At 32.9% G+C, this 18,160-nt stretch overlaps 1 protein-coding gene across 22 annotated transcripts in view; it reads right to left on the bottom strand.

Annotated features, from left to right (window-relative positions):
* Positions 1 to 3,316: 3,316 nt before the first annotated feature.
* Positions 3,317 to 18,160, bottom strand: part of LOC133328289 (glutamate-gated chloride channel) — a 69,076-nt gene continuing 54,232 nt past the window's right edge. For 7 of the 22 annotated variants that reach the window (XM_061536839.1, XM_061536860.1, XM_061536841.1 and 4 more), the window contains 4 exons: positions 14,282 to 14,388; positions 10,905 to 11,029; positions 3,913 to 4,029; positions 3,317 to 3,475 (listed from right to left, as the gene is read on the bottom strand). In XM_061536839.1, the coding sequence (XP_061392823.1) occupies positions 3,466 to 3,475; positions 3,913 to 4,029; positions 10,905 to 11,029; positions 14,282 to 14,388 (359 nt within the window). In that variant the 3' untranslated portion in view covers positions 3,317 to 3,465. Of the gene's footprint in view, positions 3,476 to 3,889; positions 4,030 to 10,904; positions 11,030 to 14,281; positions 14,389 to 18,160 lie in introns of those variants that run through there. The other 15 variants (XM_061536850.1, XM_061536851.1, XM_061536843.1 and 12 more) reach the window with 7 other exon arrangements.

Here is an 18,160-nt window from a genome sequence, read left to right as displayed (position 1 = left end):
TTTTTTGTTGGTTGGTACTTATGATTTCATTATTAAAACATTAACAGAATTTGGGAAAATATGCAGTGTGAATACAAATAGTATGTTGATTTGACAATAACAATTATTTTCTTTTCAATAAATTTAAGTACATTTATTGGGAGGCGAGTTTTGGGGAAAATCAGGTGTGGTGTTTTGTTTTAAAAATACATTTATTACATTCAGTACTAAAACAAAAACTAAAAAAAAAATAATTGACTTTGTTTTAATTGTGTGGTGGTGGTGGTGGTAATAAGTTTGGCAGATTTTTGAAGTTTTAAATTTTTTTATCACAATACGAAATAGTTCCACAAAAATTTAGCTCATCATATTTCAGATACTTTCTGTAAAAGGCTCCCCAGGAATCTGGATTTTTTCAGATTACCTTAGAAATTCTTAAAGGTCCCAGTCAGTTGTTTGCTTATTGAAGGCTCCTAGGTTCTTCTGAGGCCTCTTCTATTTAAAAAAAAACCCTGCCAAATGTACACATTTTATAGAATACCTCCTAAGCGAGTTATTTCTCCTAAATGGGATCTTCTCTGTCCCAAGAATTATCTGAATATATAGAAGATTTTAAAGGGATTTCCCATCTATATAAGCCCTTCCATGATTATCAATTCTTGTCATTCTATAGAATACTTAAAAAGATTATCCTTTCACTTAAAAAGATTATTTTCCTTTTCCCATCAACTTCTCTCTATAGAAGATCCCACAACGGCGTTCTATGTATAAACAAATCATTTAATACGATTTTTTTATGTTTTTTATTTGTAATTGAAACAATTTTATTTGTAATATGAATTGCTCGATTTGTAATTCGAACCATTGTATTTCAATAATACCGGCTCGTGAAACTCGTGTCCAATTTTTAAACGTCTCTGGGATTTACCAAAGACATACAGTCAATATGCTAAGGAATAGATCACTTGCAACATACGCGATCAAGGTCATGGAAGGGCCCTTTAACCGCTATTGCAGATCCCCACTGTAAAATGGGCATACGCGAGGAGTGATTTGAACCTGATTAAGGCTTAATCGATTTTGAATACCGCTTTTTATTGGATGATGTCTAGGGCATTAATGGCCAGACAAGCCATAGTTGCTAGTTCTTCTGGCCTAAATTAAGTTTTAATCCAGAGACTATACACTGAATCCACAGTAGCGTTATGACACAAATTCTATTATACGCGCCTATGGAGAATATTTAATTTGGAACCAGATTAAGATACTACCACTTCTAGTGGGCAGAGGCTATATTTGGTGGGTGACCAGTCTCGAACTGTTTGGAGACCCAGTAAAAATATTGTTCGCTATTAACATGTCCGAAGGTTTTAGATAGCATGGATGTCTGAAGACCTTATGTTTGGTGTTGCCCCCTTACAGTGTATCCTGCTTGTTGTGGTAGAGTTTCGACTGGGTGTGGAATTCTATTGAAACCGGATGCTATCAAAGGGAGGAGTTTTATAATGGACTTCACTCCTCAGCCAAGGAGGTGATCGTGTCCAAATGCGTGTGAATTATTGATGGCTGGACTATAATTGAATATAATTGGTTTGGAACTCAAAGCGAACTCTGAACTAATAGCTTTGGCTATGAAGCTAAGCAGATTTTATATTATGTGGGTTGCCAGTCTCGAATTGTTTGGAATTCTATTGGAAATAGTTAAAATTGGCGCTGTGTCAGCCTGGAAGTTTGTCCCTCTGAGGAGTATTAGGCTGTAGGTGGTTTATTACCAAATCGCGGGATGAGTTTCAGCTCGGTGTGAAGTTGTCTTGTAAGCGTGTGCAGGAAAAATCAGGGATTGGTACCTGCACTTTGGTGTGGCGATATTGGCTTTCGCTTTGTATTGACTGATGTTTATAGGACAGTGGGTTAGACCGCGAGGTCTAACTCTAAGTTCCTCTGCTTATAATCGGTTGGGAATTCAAAGCGAACTCTGAGGTACAATCATGATGAAATTTAAGAGGAGTTTATATATGTATATATATATATAAAATTCAGGAAAAAAATCTTTTGGAATTGAAATCTAGGGTGATAGTAAATCGAGGTTGAATACTCTTTCATAAATACAACATAGTAAAAAAGAACAAGGGTAAAAGTGTATCTACCCTAAATGACCCTATAATAAATGGAAATCACCGAATGAAGTCTGAAAAATTCCCCAACGGCAGATATTATGTATCTGAAAAGAGTGAGTCTTATATACCAAACTTATTAAAAACGTAATTTGAAATGAAAAAATTGTAAGGCATTCACAAGCTAGGGAATAGTTTTTGTGGGTATGTGTGTGTGTGAATTTGAAAAAAATAAGAAAGTTTAAGACTTTTTTAATTTGTGTTTATATTTTTAGGTATGCTTGATTTTAACAAAAAGTAACAACTAAACAGAAATAAAACAACAATATGTTTTTTTGTTAAACAATAAATTAACAGTTTTCAGTTTTTAAAAACATTGTTTTTTTTAATATATATGTATTGTTTTTTTTTTTATGAAACATGCCTTAAAGCTAAAATTCGATTTAAAATGATTTTAATTTGTTTTGTTTTTTTCTATTTACTTATTATGGGAATTTAATGGTTTTTCCGTTTTTTGGTTTTTCAAATTATATATAAATTCTTATAAAATAAATACATATGTTATTGTTGTCTTTGACATATGTTTAAAATATTTATATATATATATATATATATTAGATGTACTTACAATACTATGTACTACATACATATACATTTTGTTTGGTTGTTTTTTTCCATTCACAAACATATATATGCACATGAATACATCCAAAGTTGTGGTTGTGAGGATAATCGCCTTAAAATTAATTGTTTCGGGGGAGGCGGGGAAGTTGGGAGAGATTTTTTGGGATTTTTTTCTTTTGTTTTCTGAAAATTAGTTTCTTCATTAACTTAATTACTAATCCTTAATTTGTTAACTACGTCATAGGTTGTCATGTTGTTGTTTTCTTTTTTGTATTTTATAAACCTATTCATATATCATCTGTACGATACGTCTAGAATATATAACATCCTTGGCTCACATTTTGGTTTGGTTAATTAAATCGTTTTTATTTTTATAAATATTTTGTTTTTGTATAATAATTTCTAGAATCGGGACCAATGGTTGGAGGTAAATTTGATGAGGGGACAGACAGACGAACTATTTTGTATGTGCTCTAACAAATCACACCTTTTTGTTGTTTTAATACTTGAGACGTGAATTACGAAATTAATTGCATTTATTACGAAGTTTGTTAGTTACGCAGAGAGGATGTCGCTTATTTCAACGCTTTATGGAAGGAAGATTTGGATTCGTTAGTGGTTTTAGCGATAGAATTCTACATAGCCATTCTCATGTTTTTTTAACATCAATCATCCGTATTAGCCTCAACAACTTGATCATCATCGTCATTGCGGTGATTATGAACTTCATCATGATCATCAATGGTCTTTAGAAAGTCCTAGATTTTTTATATGATTTTTGTTTTGTTTTTTTTTTTTTTTCATTTTCATGCAAATTTTGTTAGTAGAAAATAATTTTTCAGTTGTTTTTTCCCAATTTTGATTTTAATGATTTTTTTATTGTTTAGTTACAAAGACGCATACACAAAACATAAATCATGATGGAAAATGTAAAATAAAAAAATGAAATTAAAAAACACAAAACAAAAAGGAAAAGAAAAAATTAAAATAATTGATTAGTAGTTAGTTAAGCCTTATTGGTTTTTTTAATAGAGATAGAGAAACCCTAATATTTAAAAATTTTGTCATCATTCTATTTTTTTTTTCTTCTTTCACTTTCACATCTCATTTTTTATAATAATTTTACATATAATATTGATATAATAATAGCAATAATAAATTATAATAAAACAAACAAAAAAATGTTGGCATTTACTCATCCTCCTCCTCTCGGAATAAATAGGTGCTCCAGTAGACCAAATTGAATAGGGCAAAGACCAGTGGGAACGTTATTCGTGATATAACATCGATCCGCTTCGATCTAGAACATTGTCTTGAATAAATATTTTGGAAGGATATCACAGATTAATTATCACCATTTAGATTGACTTTTTGTGTGAGTGTTGATTTGTATTTTTTTGAATTCAAGTTAAAGTTAGAAACACTACTGCATAGATTATTAGAAAAATAGTATTTGACATTTAATTACATTTATTTAAATATAAATAATTTGTTTGTTTTATGTTACAATTACAAAAAAATTAATATAAGCAACATCGTTTACTAAGGCAAAGATATATGAACCATTAATATTACCCTTTTTTAAAATAAATAACCAAAAGTTATTTAAGTTATATACAAGAAAATAATATTGGATTATTAAGACCTCTACACCATATTTATACTCGTAATAGCTTTTATCATTTTCCCAAAATAGATTGTAAATATATTTATAGATGATATAGCAAGGGTTTTATGTAGACATCATAGTTAAAGATATCTAACTTAATAATATTAGGTTTGGAAAAAAGAAATCTATTATTTTTTCGGCATATGACTGTACTGATAAATTTCTCGTAAAATATCGATCAAACTATTTCAGATTTATGCTCTGTCTTAATATTGTAATCACTATATCTTCCAAACAAATACAGACATTTGGCTAAAATATTGCATAAAGTTGACTTTTGCTTCGGATGGCTAAATGTTACATAAAGTTGACTATTGCTTCGGTTCACGTTTAGGTATAGGGGAGAGGGGGGCACCTTTGAACACTTTTTTCTTTCAAGCCTTATAAAATTTTTTATTCTATAATTTTTGGTTTCTTTTAAATTTTAACTAATAGGTACATATGTAACCTTTAAAATGAATATACATATGACGAACTTTAAGAACACAACTATGTTGTCAGGGTATTATAGCTTTGTGCAGCCCCAAATGTTTGTAACGCCGCGAAATATTGGTCCTAGACCCACCTTTAAGTATACCGATCGTCATATCTCGACTAGCTGAGTCGATCTAGACATGTGTGTCCGTCCGTCCGTCTGTCCATTATAATTTGTAAACACGATACAGTTATGGACCAATCTTCACGAAATTTTGCATGTAGGATGGGTTCTGGCCAATGAAGACCCCTATTGTTTTTGGAAAAGGTCTAGGGGATGAAATGGACCAAAAACATTATTTTTGTCGGTTTTTCTGGTCGCTCCAGAGGCCGCAATTATGGCCCAAACACCGCGAATTTTTGCATGGAGAAGGGGATCGGGGCAGAGAATAAGCATGCATGTTTTTATAAAGATCGGTGAATATTTAGCGGGTCAAATGGACCCTGACTTTTGTGTGAAAAATTACAAAATTTGTATTCTATGGCATATATATTTACTCCTGGAGGATGTAGACCCGAGGAGTTGATAGCATATCCAAGAGGAGCGGTTGGGCTTTAAATTGATACCAAATATAGTTATGTATCTACTCAGATGTGGAAGTTACAGTCAAATATTTACAGGTGCTTACGTATTCAGATATTATTTAGTAACCCATTACCACATTAGAGGGGGAAATATCGCGCTGATGGCTTTGCAATTTTTCATGAAGTTCCAGTTATGGTCAAGAACAACGCCTGCAATTTTCGGTGAAGATCAGATTAAAATTTTGGGATGAAATGGACCGAAAACTTAATTTTTTGTGTGTTTTCGAGTCGAATATAGTCCGAAAATCACAACACAACCCACCGTGAAGGTAATCTGGACAAGTAATTAGAAGGACTGTACTGAATATTCGAAAAAAGTAAGGAAGAGGTGTTGTTGACCTCTAATCGGACAAGAGGGGGCAAATGTAACGAAATATTACTCAGACTCGGAATAAACATCCTCAGAAAGTTAGAGTTCGTGGTAGTTGTGTATGGTACCGTATGGTCGGCCCCGTCCGACTATACTGCTCCGCTCACTGGTTTATTATTGTTTTAGTGGACGAAGTCAAAGTGTTCAAAACTGCCCCCCCAGGGGGGTTAGCATTTTTGAATGACATGTTTTTTTACTGTGTTTATGTTCAAATATGTATGTAATTTATTCATACATATCAGAAATGGATTTATTCATTAAAAAATAAATATAAATGTTCGAAATTTAAAAAATTTGCATCAAAATTTATTAAAACATAAAATGACTTAAAAACAAAAATTAATATGGTGAAAAATACAGTTAATTTCGTAATCTTATTGTCCCATTTGAAATTTTGAGAAATTGAAGCCAAAAGTTGAAAACTCCGTTTTTTATCGAGTTTAATGGGCATGTTCAAACGTGCCCCACCCATGGCATTTTAGAAAAAAAAATCCCCTACACATCACAAATTACGGTATGTTAGACCCATTTCTTACGTAAATTTGTTGTAATTTGATATTTGGAGTTCTCATTAGGTAGCAAATCTCTGTACCAAAAAATGTATAATAAATATTCGTCCACATTTCGGTATTTTAAGGATTTCTGTCATATTATAACCTACATAACTATGTTAGGGTATTATAGCTTTGTTCAGCCCCAAGAATTTGTAACGCTGCGAAGTATTGGTCCTAGATCCGTAATATTTCGACTAGCTGTGTGTCCGCCCGCCTGTCTATTATAATTTGTAAAAACGATACAGGCCACAGTTATGGAAAAATAGTCACGAAATTGTACATGTAGGAGGGGTTCTGGCCAAAGAAAACCCCCATTGTTTTGGTAATGATCCGTTAATATTTAGGGAATCAAATGTACCAAAAACGTTATTTTTAGTCGCTCTAGAGGCCACAATTATGACTCCAACATCACGAAATTTTACACAGAGAAAGGGGTCTGATCATGGAATAAGCATGACGGTTTTGATGAAGATCTTTTGTGTGAAAAATTACACAGCTTGTATTCTATGGCGTATATATTTACTCCTGAAGAACATAGACCCGAGAAGTTGATAATATATCCAGGATTGTGGCTGGCCTTTGTTTAGTATTAATATTACCCCTCTAGAGGGCGGAAATGTCGCGCTGAACGCACATGAAGTTCCCGTTATGGTCAAGGATGATACCTATAATTTTCCGTGGTGTTGATATCATATTTAGGGGGTGCAATGAACCGAAAACTTAATTTTGGACAGATTTTCTAGCCCTTCTAGAGGCCACTATTATATGCACAACTTCACATATTTTATACGGTGAAGGGGTTCTGACCAAATATTTCGAAGGGCTGTTTTGATGATGATCTGTCAATATTCCGAGGGTCAAATCAACCAAAACCTAAAATGATTCACATCGGGATAACAAGATTTGGAAAATATGCCAGGGTTTAAATGTGGAGCTATTGACCTATATTGCCTGGCTCGCAATATAGATCCGCAGAAACTTAGACTTCAGAGGTAGTTGTGTACGGTATCTTATGGTCTACTCTGCTCACTGGTTGTATTTGTATTTGTTTCAAACACACAATTTTCAAAATGTCTGTTTCTCTGTCCTTGAACTGTGAGATATATTGTAAAAAAAATAGTTTCAAATTTTGAATTTCGTCCAAATGAAATATTTTCCTATATAAAGGCAGATTTGCTTCTGTTTCGCCTATCGCCATAATATTGGTCATATACTTCGACTTGTTCCGAACTAATTTTTGCGAAAAATATCCTCCTAAAGCTAGAATATTGAAATTTGGGGTGGGGTCCGGAGGTGTCAGGCTGTTTTTTTGGCATGAAAATAAATTTGGTACAATTTGAATTTTGAGAAATGGATGGAGCTGAAATCTTGAAATATATAACTTTGAAAAGTAATACTTTCCAAAACTATTGTACAGGGTTGCCCATATTTGACGGAGCCATCTGGCAACGCCATAAATTTTGACAGAGATGTCACATCGCTTAATGATATACCGCGTTTGAAGCGTCAGTCCAAGCAGATTTTTACCATGAACCAATACACGCCACGCGAGCGCTCTGAAATAGTTGAAATTTACATTCAACAGAAGAAGTCAATTGTGAAAACTCAACGTGCTTTTAAAACATTAAAAAAAGTGAGAAGTGCGCCTTCTAAGAACACCATTAAGCGTTTATACGAAAAATTTTCGACTGGTAAGGCTCTTTCTAATCCGAAGAGGCCATAAAAAAGTCGACCAAGTCGATCGGCCTAGAATATCGCTGCCGTACGAGCCAGTGTTGAGAGGTCCCCAAGAACATCCCAAAAACGCCGTTCTCAGCAGTTTGGCATGGCTCTACAACGGATTATCTACTTTACAACGGATTATTCGCATTGATTTGCATTTGTTCCCGTACAAAATTGCGGACAAGCCTCGTCGATTGGAATGGGCCCAAAGAGTCATCGAAATGGCCGAAGATGACGAGCAATTTTGGTACAAAATTATCATGTCCGATGAAGCCCATTTCACATTGAATGGGACCGTAAATAAGCAAAATTGCCGTTTTTACCCCACTGAAAATCCTCAGGAGATTCAAGAAGTGCCTCTTCATGACGAAAAAGTCACAGTTTGGTGCGGCGTTAGTGCGAAAACGGTCATTGGGCCGTTTTTCTTCCAAAATGAAAATGGCCGTGCTGTTACCATCAATCAGGAGCGTTATCGCGACATGATGACCAATTTTGTGATGCCAATTATTCGTCGAAAGCGTATGAGACAGTTCTGGTTTCAACAAGACGGCGCTACACCGCACACAAGTCGCATAGCAATCGATTTTCTGAAGAATTTGTTTCCGGGCCGTTTGATGTCGAAAAGTGGTGATTTGGACTGGCCACCGCGTTCGCCCGATTTGACTCCGCCTGACATCTTCTTGTGGGGATATTTGAAGTCCAAGGTTTACGTTAACAAGCCAAGGACCGTAAAAGAGCTCAAGGACAACATTCGTGAAGAAATAGCCGCTATTCCGGCCGAAATGTTGGCAAAAACGATGGAAAATGCAGCAAAAAGGGCACAATACGTCATCAACGACAGAGGCGACCATTTGAGAGATATCATATTCAAAAATTGATGTAAACAAATCTACTTGGAACAAATTAAATGATTAACATTGTCAACCGCCAAATTTTTATTTTTTCTTTGATTTAAAAAAAAACATGGGTCCGTCGAATATGGGCAACCCTGTACTATATTTAGTACAATTTGATTTTGGGTTAACCGATAAGGCTGGAATTGTGAAATTTGGAGTTGGGATGTAAGACTAAGGTTTGTAGGAAGTTTTGAAAATTTCTACTAATGTGTACTAAATTTGGTACGATTTGAATTTGGGTGATAGGGCTGGAATCTTGAAATTGTGAAATCCGATTTCTGTAAGATTGTATGATGGGAATAGTAATGGAACTTTGTACTGATGTACTGGTACTGGTGATGTACTTTGTACTGGTGTACTAAATGGTTCAATTTGGATTTGGATCGATGGAATGTAGAATTAAGGAATTTAGGTAGTTTTGGAAATTCGTATTTTTGTGTACTAAATGGTACTAAATTTTATACAATTTGGATTTAGGTGAACTTAAGAGTACTAAATTTGGTACAATTAAAATTATTGGGTGAACCAAGCTGAAGAAATGCCGAGGTTGTTCTGAAGTACTGCAATAGAAGTTAATTTTATGATGGTCTTCGCATCAAGATCAGCGAAATTGTATTGTGCTCGAACTTCCACTTCCAGAACATGGTACTAGGGAATTTGGCTGCCATGAGTGTGGCATTCCGTTATTTTAACCGGCAGTTTGTAGAGAACCCCAAGAAAGACGAGGCGATATGAACCATCTCAGCCAGGACTTACCACAACAATTTATGAAGGAAAGTGTTGCAGATGTCGCCATAAACGCAAAGCCATCAAAAGCGTTGGGCGCGGACAAAATTTCCATGGCAACTGGGTGAACCTGGCTTATATAGATATTTTAACGTTTTAGTCACATATTCCAACTGAAGAGGCTGTATCTTTTCATTTCGTGTTTTTGACAACTTTTCTGCGGAAAATGTATATTTTTACATTATCTACAGATTTAAAATTATAGTAGTATTTTTAACTCACATAATTTGACGTACCGGGCTTCTGATGAAATTATTTTTTTTCGATATTGTTAAATAACCCAGCAAATTTTTGAAGTTCCTATCACAACTATCTAACCTGAGTATCTTTAATTTCGTATTTCATGTTATCAAAGGATACCTGTCGATTTTAAATATGGTCCTATGTTTACCTAAAATCGGGAATCTTGTAAAATGATATTATATCAATCTTTTTTAATAACAAATTGCCTTGGGTTTTGTATTATGGTGCAGAGTATCTTAAAATAATAAAACATAAATTTCAAAAATTGATACCTTATTTTAATAAAGTGTATACAAACACCTAGAAATTTAATAATAATAGTAATGCCTTACAATTATTTATTTTTAATAAAACAAACAAATTTTAAATATATATATTTTGGAAGATAATATCAAGCATTTAAACGAATTGGAAAGCAATAATTTTAAAATATTTTAATTATAATTTAATTATATTTAATTTAATATAACAATTTTTGTAATTAATATAGAATATAGAATAGCAACGATACCATTATTAAATACCAAGCAAACGAAATAGTAGAGCAAAAAAGAGATAGCATTAATAAATAGATTTAAAAACAAATATAAAACATATTATAAGCAGTTTACACAGGCATTAAGCGAGATAACCATCAATCAAAAGTATTCAACACGTTTAAAACTCAATATTTTTATTTTCATTATTAAGCAGAACAAATCTCAACATCAAAAAGGAAATCTAAAAGCGATAAAGAAAATTTATTAAATGAAAAGTAAAAAAGCGAATGGGAAAGCAAACAAAAATAATTATTGGCATTCACAAATGAGCAAAGCAGAACGAACAATGAACGAGAAATTACGAAAACAGGGAATTTCGAAAATTTTTGGAAAACATTTGCTGGCTTACCTTGTGGGGAACTTTGACAGCCATGTCTTGCAGCAATTGGGGCGTTTAGGCGCCTGCATATGGACTTCACATTGTCTCAACTTTTCCAGTGCCAATGGATCACCCGGATGACGTACCAAAGGTTTCTAGGTTGATTGTGAGAGTTGTTGTTGTTGTGATTGAGATGAAATATTTGTTACCAATCATATTCCAATTAACATTAGTGAGCGTTTTTAAATTTTTTTTTTCGTTTTTTTTTTACAGATTTGTATTTAAAAAATTTTTGTTGTTATTGTTTTTTTGTTGTTGTTGATGATGATCATTGATTAGATGCACAATGTGTGGCATTTTTGGGGAATGTCATTTGGGGACACATGATGATATTGACATATACACAGAGCATGAAGATGTAGGCAAGAAAACAAGTAGGTTAAAAGATACAAAGAAGAGGTGATTATGTTTTAGTAAGAATTATTTTTTATTGTTAGCCAATGGTTTTTATTTTTTTTTTTTAAAAATAACCAAAAATTATAATAATGAAATTATTTTATTTGTTAAATTCTTTGATGAACACTTATGAGTAGATAGTGATAATGATTACACACAAGATAAACATGTTAAGATGAACGAACATTAATATTTTAGAAAGTATGTTTATTCAACCTGTCAATTATAATTGTGTATACCTTTTTGAGGGTATATTTAATTTTTCAGACGGTATAAAACTGCTTTAAATATATAGAGTATTCTAAACTCCAATAGGGATATATTTTTAATTATGTTAAAAATCTCCCCCATTGAAAGTGACGACCTATTTACAATTTGTGTAGAATCATAACATGTCTATAGAAAAAAATGTATTAAATGTTTTATGTAGCCGTTCTATTCTTGATATTGTATAGTTCCAATATAACTCCGTCATATTTTCAGCATATTGAAGGCAAAAACCTAATTTTACAACTAAAATGATTGTAATTTATCATTCTGGAATTTAGAGGCTGACAAACACCTATGAAGAATTTCCCCACTAGAGTAGCTGTCATTTGGCACTCTGGGGTTTTTTTAAAGGTCGTCTTTGCAAATTCCTCAGAGAACAAGAGTCGAATTCGATTTTAGACTTTTCAATACTAAAAATCGATTAATCGATGTTCTTTTTACTTCGAATTTCGACACTGTAATTTAGAATTCCGCGTTTTTAAAGGGTGAAAGATATTCCCTTAGAAAGTTTTGGATTTAGATTCATATTTTGGTAAAGTCTTCAAACGTGTGTTCCCTACAACATTTTTAAATTTTCAAAGTTTTAACCAAATTTTAGACCAAATTGATTGTCATTTGGCATTCCGGCTACTCGTAGGCAGATACACATGAAGGTTAATGTCGTGAGATTGCCCTATTACAAGAAGGAGCCGTTTCGTTACCGGTGGATTTGGAGGATTTTGCCGCCTTTTCCTACCGAACAAGCATTCAAGATTCCTAAAGAATAGAAAATGTCTTCGCAGAAAACAAATTAGGTGCTTTTTATAGCTCTCAGACAACGACTCCGCTTAATTTTCTGTATGTTAGTAGGGGTTTCTAGCCATGTTTTCAACCTGAGTTTCTTTAATTTGGTGTTTAATTTTCTCAGGGAAAAAAACAACGTCTAGCAGACGTTTTACAATCACAGCGCCTCTACATTAAGCTCCGACATTTATTTTTTATTCCCGCTAAGTAGATGGGTCACCTGTAACCTGCTCTAGGCAATAGGGCTGCCATCTATGGATTCCTTGAAACAACACATATTCAAATTTTGTGCAATGGTTTAAGTAATTGGTGCGTAAAAGACAGAACGTTTGTCCCATTGACAAAACATTTTACATGGACTACAGTCATGAGACATGAGTTGAGTTTTGTTGAAATTGGTTCAAACTTCAAGTAGGTGGTGCACGAAAGATCCTACTTTTTCGATGGACACATTTATTTATTTGTAACGGAACAGAGTAAAGGAGAGCATAAAGGAAAGACTGCAGCTAAACATGGCTAAAGCCATGTTTTCAACCTGAGTTTCTGTAATTTGGTGTTTAATTTTATAAGGAAATAAACAACTTTCTAGCAGACGATTTACAATCACAGCGCCTCTACATTAGGCTCCGAAATTTATTTTTTTATTCCCGCTAAGTAGATAGGTTAGCTGTAACCTGCCCTAGGCAATATGGCTAGCACATATTTAAATTTTGTGCAGTGGCTTGGGCCTAGCATTTAGTACTGCCATTCTTCTTGGGATGGCGCTAAATACTGCCATGCCAATTTTGTGTTATCGTCATATGTTGATGATGAGGTTGAGGGTAGCTCCCACATATATTTTGACCCGATTTTAAGTAATTGGCACATAAAAGACAGAACGTTTGTCTAATTGACAAAACATTTTACATAGACTATGAGACATGAGTTGAGTTTTGTTGAAATTGGTTCAAACTTCAAGTAGGTAATGCACCAAAGATCCCACTTTTTTCGATGGACACATTTAGTTCCATACTTTCTGTTAGGTGTAACGATAGGATCAAAAAGAACAGGGTAACGGAGAGCAAAAAGGAACAACTGCAGCTAAAGTACTAGATAAACGAAAGAATCAGACCTAGTACCGATTGTTCCTTTTCTGGACTAGTTCCTTTGAAATACTTCGTTACGGAACGAGAATTTTGATTTTTTTATTTAATTTGAGAATTTACACAGAATTTATGAAACCATTGAAAAGAGTGTGTATACGTTGCTTCTTCTCTTACTGTTTTTATTTATAGTAGACTAATACCAGAGCTTCTATTAGAAAGTTCATTGTTCTTCAATTTAATGAATAATTAAGGTTCTTCCACCTACAACAACCCAAACCAATAATGATATCTAACTATATATTTTCTACATTATTGTATGATATTCTAATCGAGAAAAATATTGCAAATTCTCACACAAATAAGATCACATGATTGACGCCCTTAAATATGAAAGAATCTTAATCACTGTATAAAATATCAAATATTATATCTTCATTCATGTCCCTGCGGCATATATACTCAAAGAGATTTACGGTATCATATCAGTCAACCCACTCCTCCTTTGGTCCTTACTAGTTTCTTATATAGAAGACTAAATTTCTGAACTTCTATTTGAAATTTGAATATTTTTTTTAATTTTCAATTGAGAAATATAGTAAAAATTCTCGCACAAATAAAAGCATATGATTGACGCCTAAAAGTATGCAATACTCATGATCACTTTATAAAATATCAAATACTATGTTTACATTTATGTCCCTTCAATGATTAATATGATTCAACTAAACTAAAAAAATGCAAAAACAGCCAACATATAAACATATGAATAAAATGAAAACAGAAATAAACGGTAACACAAATATTTATATGTACCATGGCAAATGTAGCATTGCTATCTGTATCCAAGAGATCTGAAGCAGCATCTATACTCGCCTGCTCCAAATCACGTCGCTTCTTTTTCATGTTCTCCTTGTGCATGTCTGCGGCCCGATCCGTATATGTTGCATGGGATGATAGAAAAATTTGCACAAGAATTTATTTGTTCGGCGAAAGGGTGACACAGACAATGTTTGGCAGATTCGTTTGGTTTCGAAAATTAACACAACATTGTTGCAAAATACACACACACACACAGATACAAGTGGTTCAAAATAGTAGTGGTAGTAGTAGTTGATGTTGTTGTTGTTTTTTGTTGAGGTTAGTAATAACATGGTTGCAATAAATGGTAGTAGAGTTGTTTAACAGTTGTAGATGATAGGTAGTGACGGATAAGTAAGTAAGAAATAAATGAAAGGAAATTAAAATGAAATTAAGGAAATCAAAAAAATGAAAGGAAATTTGTCACAATGATCGTTGCGTTATGTGATTGATGCGCCGCGTTACATTATGTATTTTTATATTTACACGCACACACACACAAATGGAGAGTTACATCCACATACACAGTTACAGAAAACATATATAGATTACAATGAAATAAATAAAATTTCAAATTTTTGGTTGTTTTAATTTTTGTTGTTGTTGATGATGATTAAGTAGATCAAAGATGATGATGATGATGGTCATGAAACGAAAAAAATGGAAACAAAAGACAAATAAAGCATAAATAATGGTGCCACAAAGTAAATAATTTGAAAATATAAACAAAAACGCATGTAGATAAATATATATGAGTATTGTTTAATTATAATAATAATTATTGTTGTTGTTGTTTTTTATTGGCAAATAATTGTTAGTTATTTGTCGGTTGCATTCAAAAGCATTTGTTGTTGTTGTTATTATTTGTTTATAATTGATATTGACACACAAATGAACATCAAACAATTATAATTAACAAAAAAAAATATATATTTTTTTTATATATGTATGTACATGTAAAAAAATTAATACAAATGCAATTCACATATATATTTGTTGTTGTTATTGCAAATAAGTCATAAAATGACACAATTAGAAGCCACAAAGAAAAACAAATGAAAATAAACATAAAAAACCACAAAGTTTTTAAATATGCAAAGCAATTTTGATGTGAGCAAATAATGATGGATATGTCAGTGATGTATGTAAAGTGTCAATTGTTGTTGTTTTTTTTATTTGTTATAATTAAAAAAATTAAATAATTATTTTATTGGTAGTACAGTGGTGTGCAAATGTGTTGTCCCATTTATTTTCAGCGTGATATTTTTTATTATTTTATTCAGGGTCCGAGTGTGTGGATTGTGGGTTTCATTCATTCATTGATAGATTGAAGTCGTTGGTTGTCATCGTCGTAAAGTTTTTTTGCATCGTTGAGATCGTCGATGATTAATATTGTATTTTTTTTTTTTTTTATTTTTATTGTTGTTCGTAGTTTATGTACAAAAACATCGATGTGGGTAGACACAACGTTGCAAGATAATAAGAAAGGAAATAAAAGAAACTGTGTTAGTTCATAAAATATTTGAAATTTCTAAAAAAATCTACATTCATGAAATTCAAACAAATGATGTATGAGCGTTTTAGTTTGGAGCGTTTGAATAGAAGTGTTTTTGTATTTATTTTTCAACGGATGGAAAATCAGAGTTTGATTTTATGAGTTCGGGGAAGATGGTCGATATTAAAAGGAATATAAAAATAATGATTGCTATTCTCGTAGTCGTTAACGGACGTGGTAGAGTTGAGCAATCTCGTTCTGGAAGCGGTTCGATTTTCTTCGGTTCACTTCTTATAACGAACTAGGTGATTCAATTCAGTTCCAATTGTTTATGTTAGTTCAATCGTTCATTCAGAATTTTCAGCCAATGAACGAAAAGATTTTGATAAACGATTGAGTGAGATGGAACTAGGTGAAGGAGAGCAAAAATTAACAACTCTAGCAAAAGGAACTAGATAAACGAAAGTACTAGACCTAGTACAGATCATTCCTTTTGAGTAATATTTTCCTTGAAAGTTCCCTGACAGCTTCTGAGAAGTTCAAGTAAATATTCTTTGAAAACGGGAATTGTTAGTAATGCATGACTGCAACTTGTATCATTGAACAGTTGAAGATGTACCGCTTTCTTACATCCACAAAATTGTTGATAATAATAAGAAGAATTGAAGTCTTTCATACATGTTGTCTGTAATGAAATTCTATATAATTGAGCTTATGTAGAATCAGGATATATTCGCTAAATGAAAAATTGAAGTAGTATCCTCTTCATGGCAATGAAAATATTAATATTAAATAGGTCCACTACGGTACGGTATGAGACGTTCTAGTCTCACCAAAAAAGCTTTATGTTACTAATCTGAACATTACAACATTTTTAACAAGCGACTAAAACCAGTAGCCATATTTGAGGATAGTTAGATGTTTCAACCTTTAAAAACTATTTTTATGAGGTTTAGACACATCGAGCTAGAATAAACTAAGGAATCACTACTTTATGTGAGAAATATTGTTAGAACTCTAAAAATTATGTAAATAACAATCATCAATAAGGGGTTATATAAATAAACAGCAAGACAATGGTTTCTTGATAACGTAGAGAACTAAAGAACCATGTGCTGATTTTGAAGGCTAACAAAGTCTCTTGATATACTACACGAACGAAATTGTAAAAAATCATCTGAGCATCTATTATTGACATATTGACAACAACAGGATATCCTATTATTAACATTTAGTAATATGGAAACAACACCTTTCGAAATCTTAGTGATGAGATATATAAAACTATGCATATCGATGATACAGACAGAATGGAACACATATTGTTACACATATATCAAGTGTACCGATGATATAAAACCATTCGACATGCTGTAAAAAGAGTGCTGGAGAATTCGTGATACGTTCATAACATGAACTGACAGTTGACAATTTTCAAGGCAGTGTCAACCATTAACTACAATATTTAAAATGTCAGAGACACAACTTAAAATGTCAGGGACCAATTTCAGATACTGCATTAAAAGAGGGAACATTCTTTTTGCGTCCACTTACATTTCACTTGTCCGTGTGGAAGTGTGGGCAATTGCCGTTCTTTCATCTTTTAGATAATTGTATGAACGAAATTTTGTTAACCACGATTGTTGTCTTTGCCTCGATTTATGTTTGACTGAACATCGAAGAAGCTTTTATTTCGTAGTATTATATTTTAGAAAGAAATTCTAAATTTCCTACGAGACGGACGGAATATAGGCCTTCGGCATAATGGTTATTACACACACGATTTTAGTCAACAGTCTTGCCATATTATTTAAAAGTTTCTCGTAGACATAAACATCCATAAGAGTATTTCCAACGCTCGTATCGGGAGGTCAAGACGTTTCCCAAATTATTGCGTGAGAAGTGTGTCTACGATGTCTTTCGGGTTAGTGGAGAAGTGCCACATTCTAGGATCAGTATTGTACAATCTGTGCACGAGGGCGAACATTTTTTGTCTATGTGTTTAGTTTTACTATTACCCCACTAATAAACGGAAATGTCGCGCTGATCGCTTTGAAATTTTACATGAAGTTCTGGTTATGGTGGAGGATGACGTCTAAAATTTTCTGTGATGTTGAGATGATATTTAAGGGGTGCAATAAATCGAAAACTTTATTTTTGTCAGATTTTCTAGTCGTTCTAGAGGTCATTACTATATATGCAGAACATGACATATTTTACACATTGAAGGGGATTTGACAAAATACTTAGAACGGCAAATCAATCTGAGGATCATATCAACCAAAACCAAAAGTGACCAAATTTTTATTTTATGGCGTAAATCTTCTCCTCGAGAAAAC

Source organism: Musca vetustissima, unplaced genomic scaffold, assembly GCF_032173495.1.
Source record: "Musca vetustissima isolate MV318-11 ecotype Yass unplaced genomic scaffold, APGP_CSIRO_Mvet_v1 utg2961, whole genome shotgun sequence".
NCBI classification, from domain to species: domain Eukaryota; kingdom Metazoa; phylum Arthropoda; class Insecta; order Diptera; family Muscidae; genus Musca; species Musca vetustissima.
This window is presented reverse-complemented; position numbering and strand designations above follow the sequence as displayed.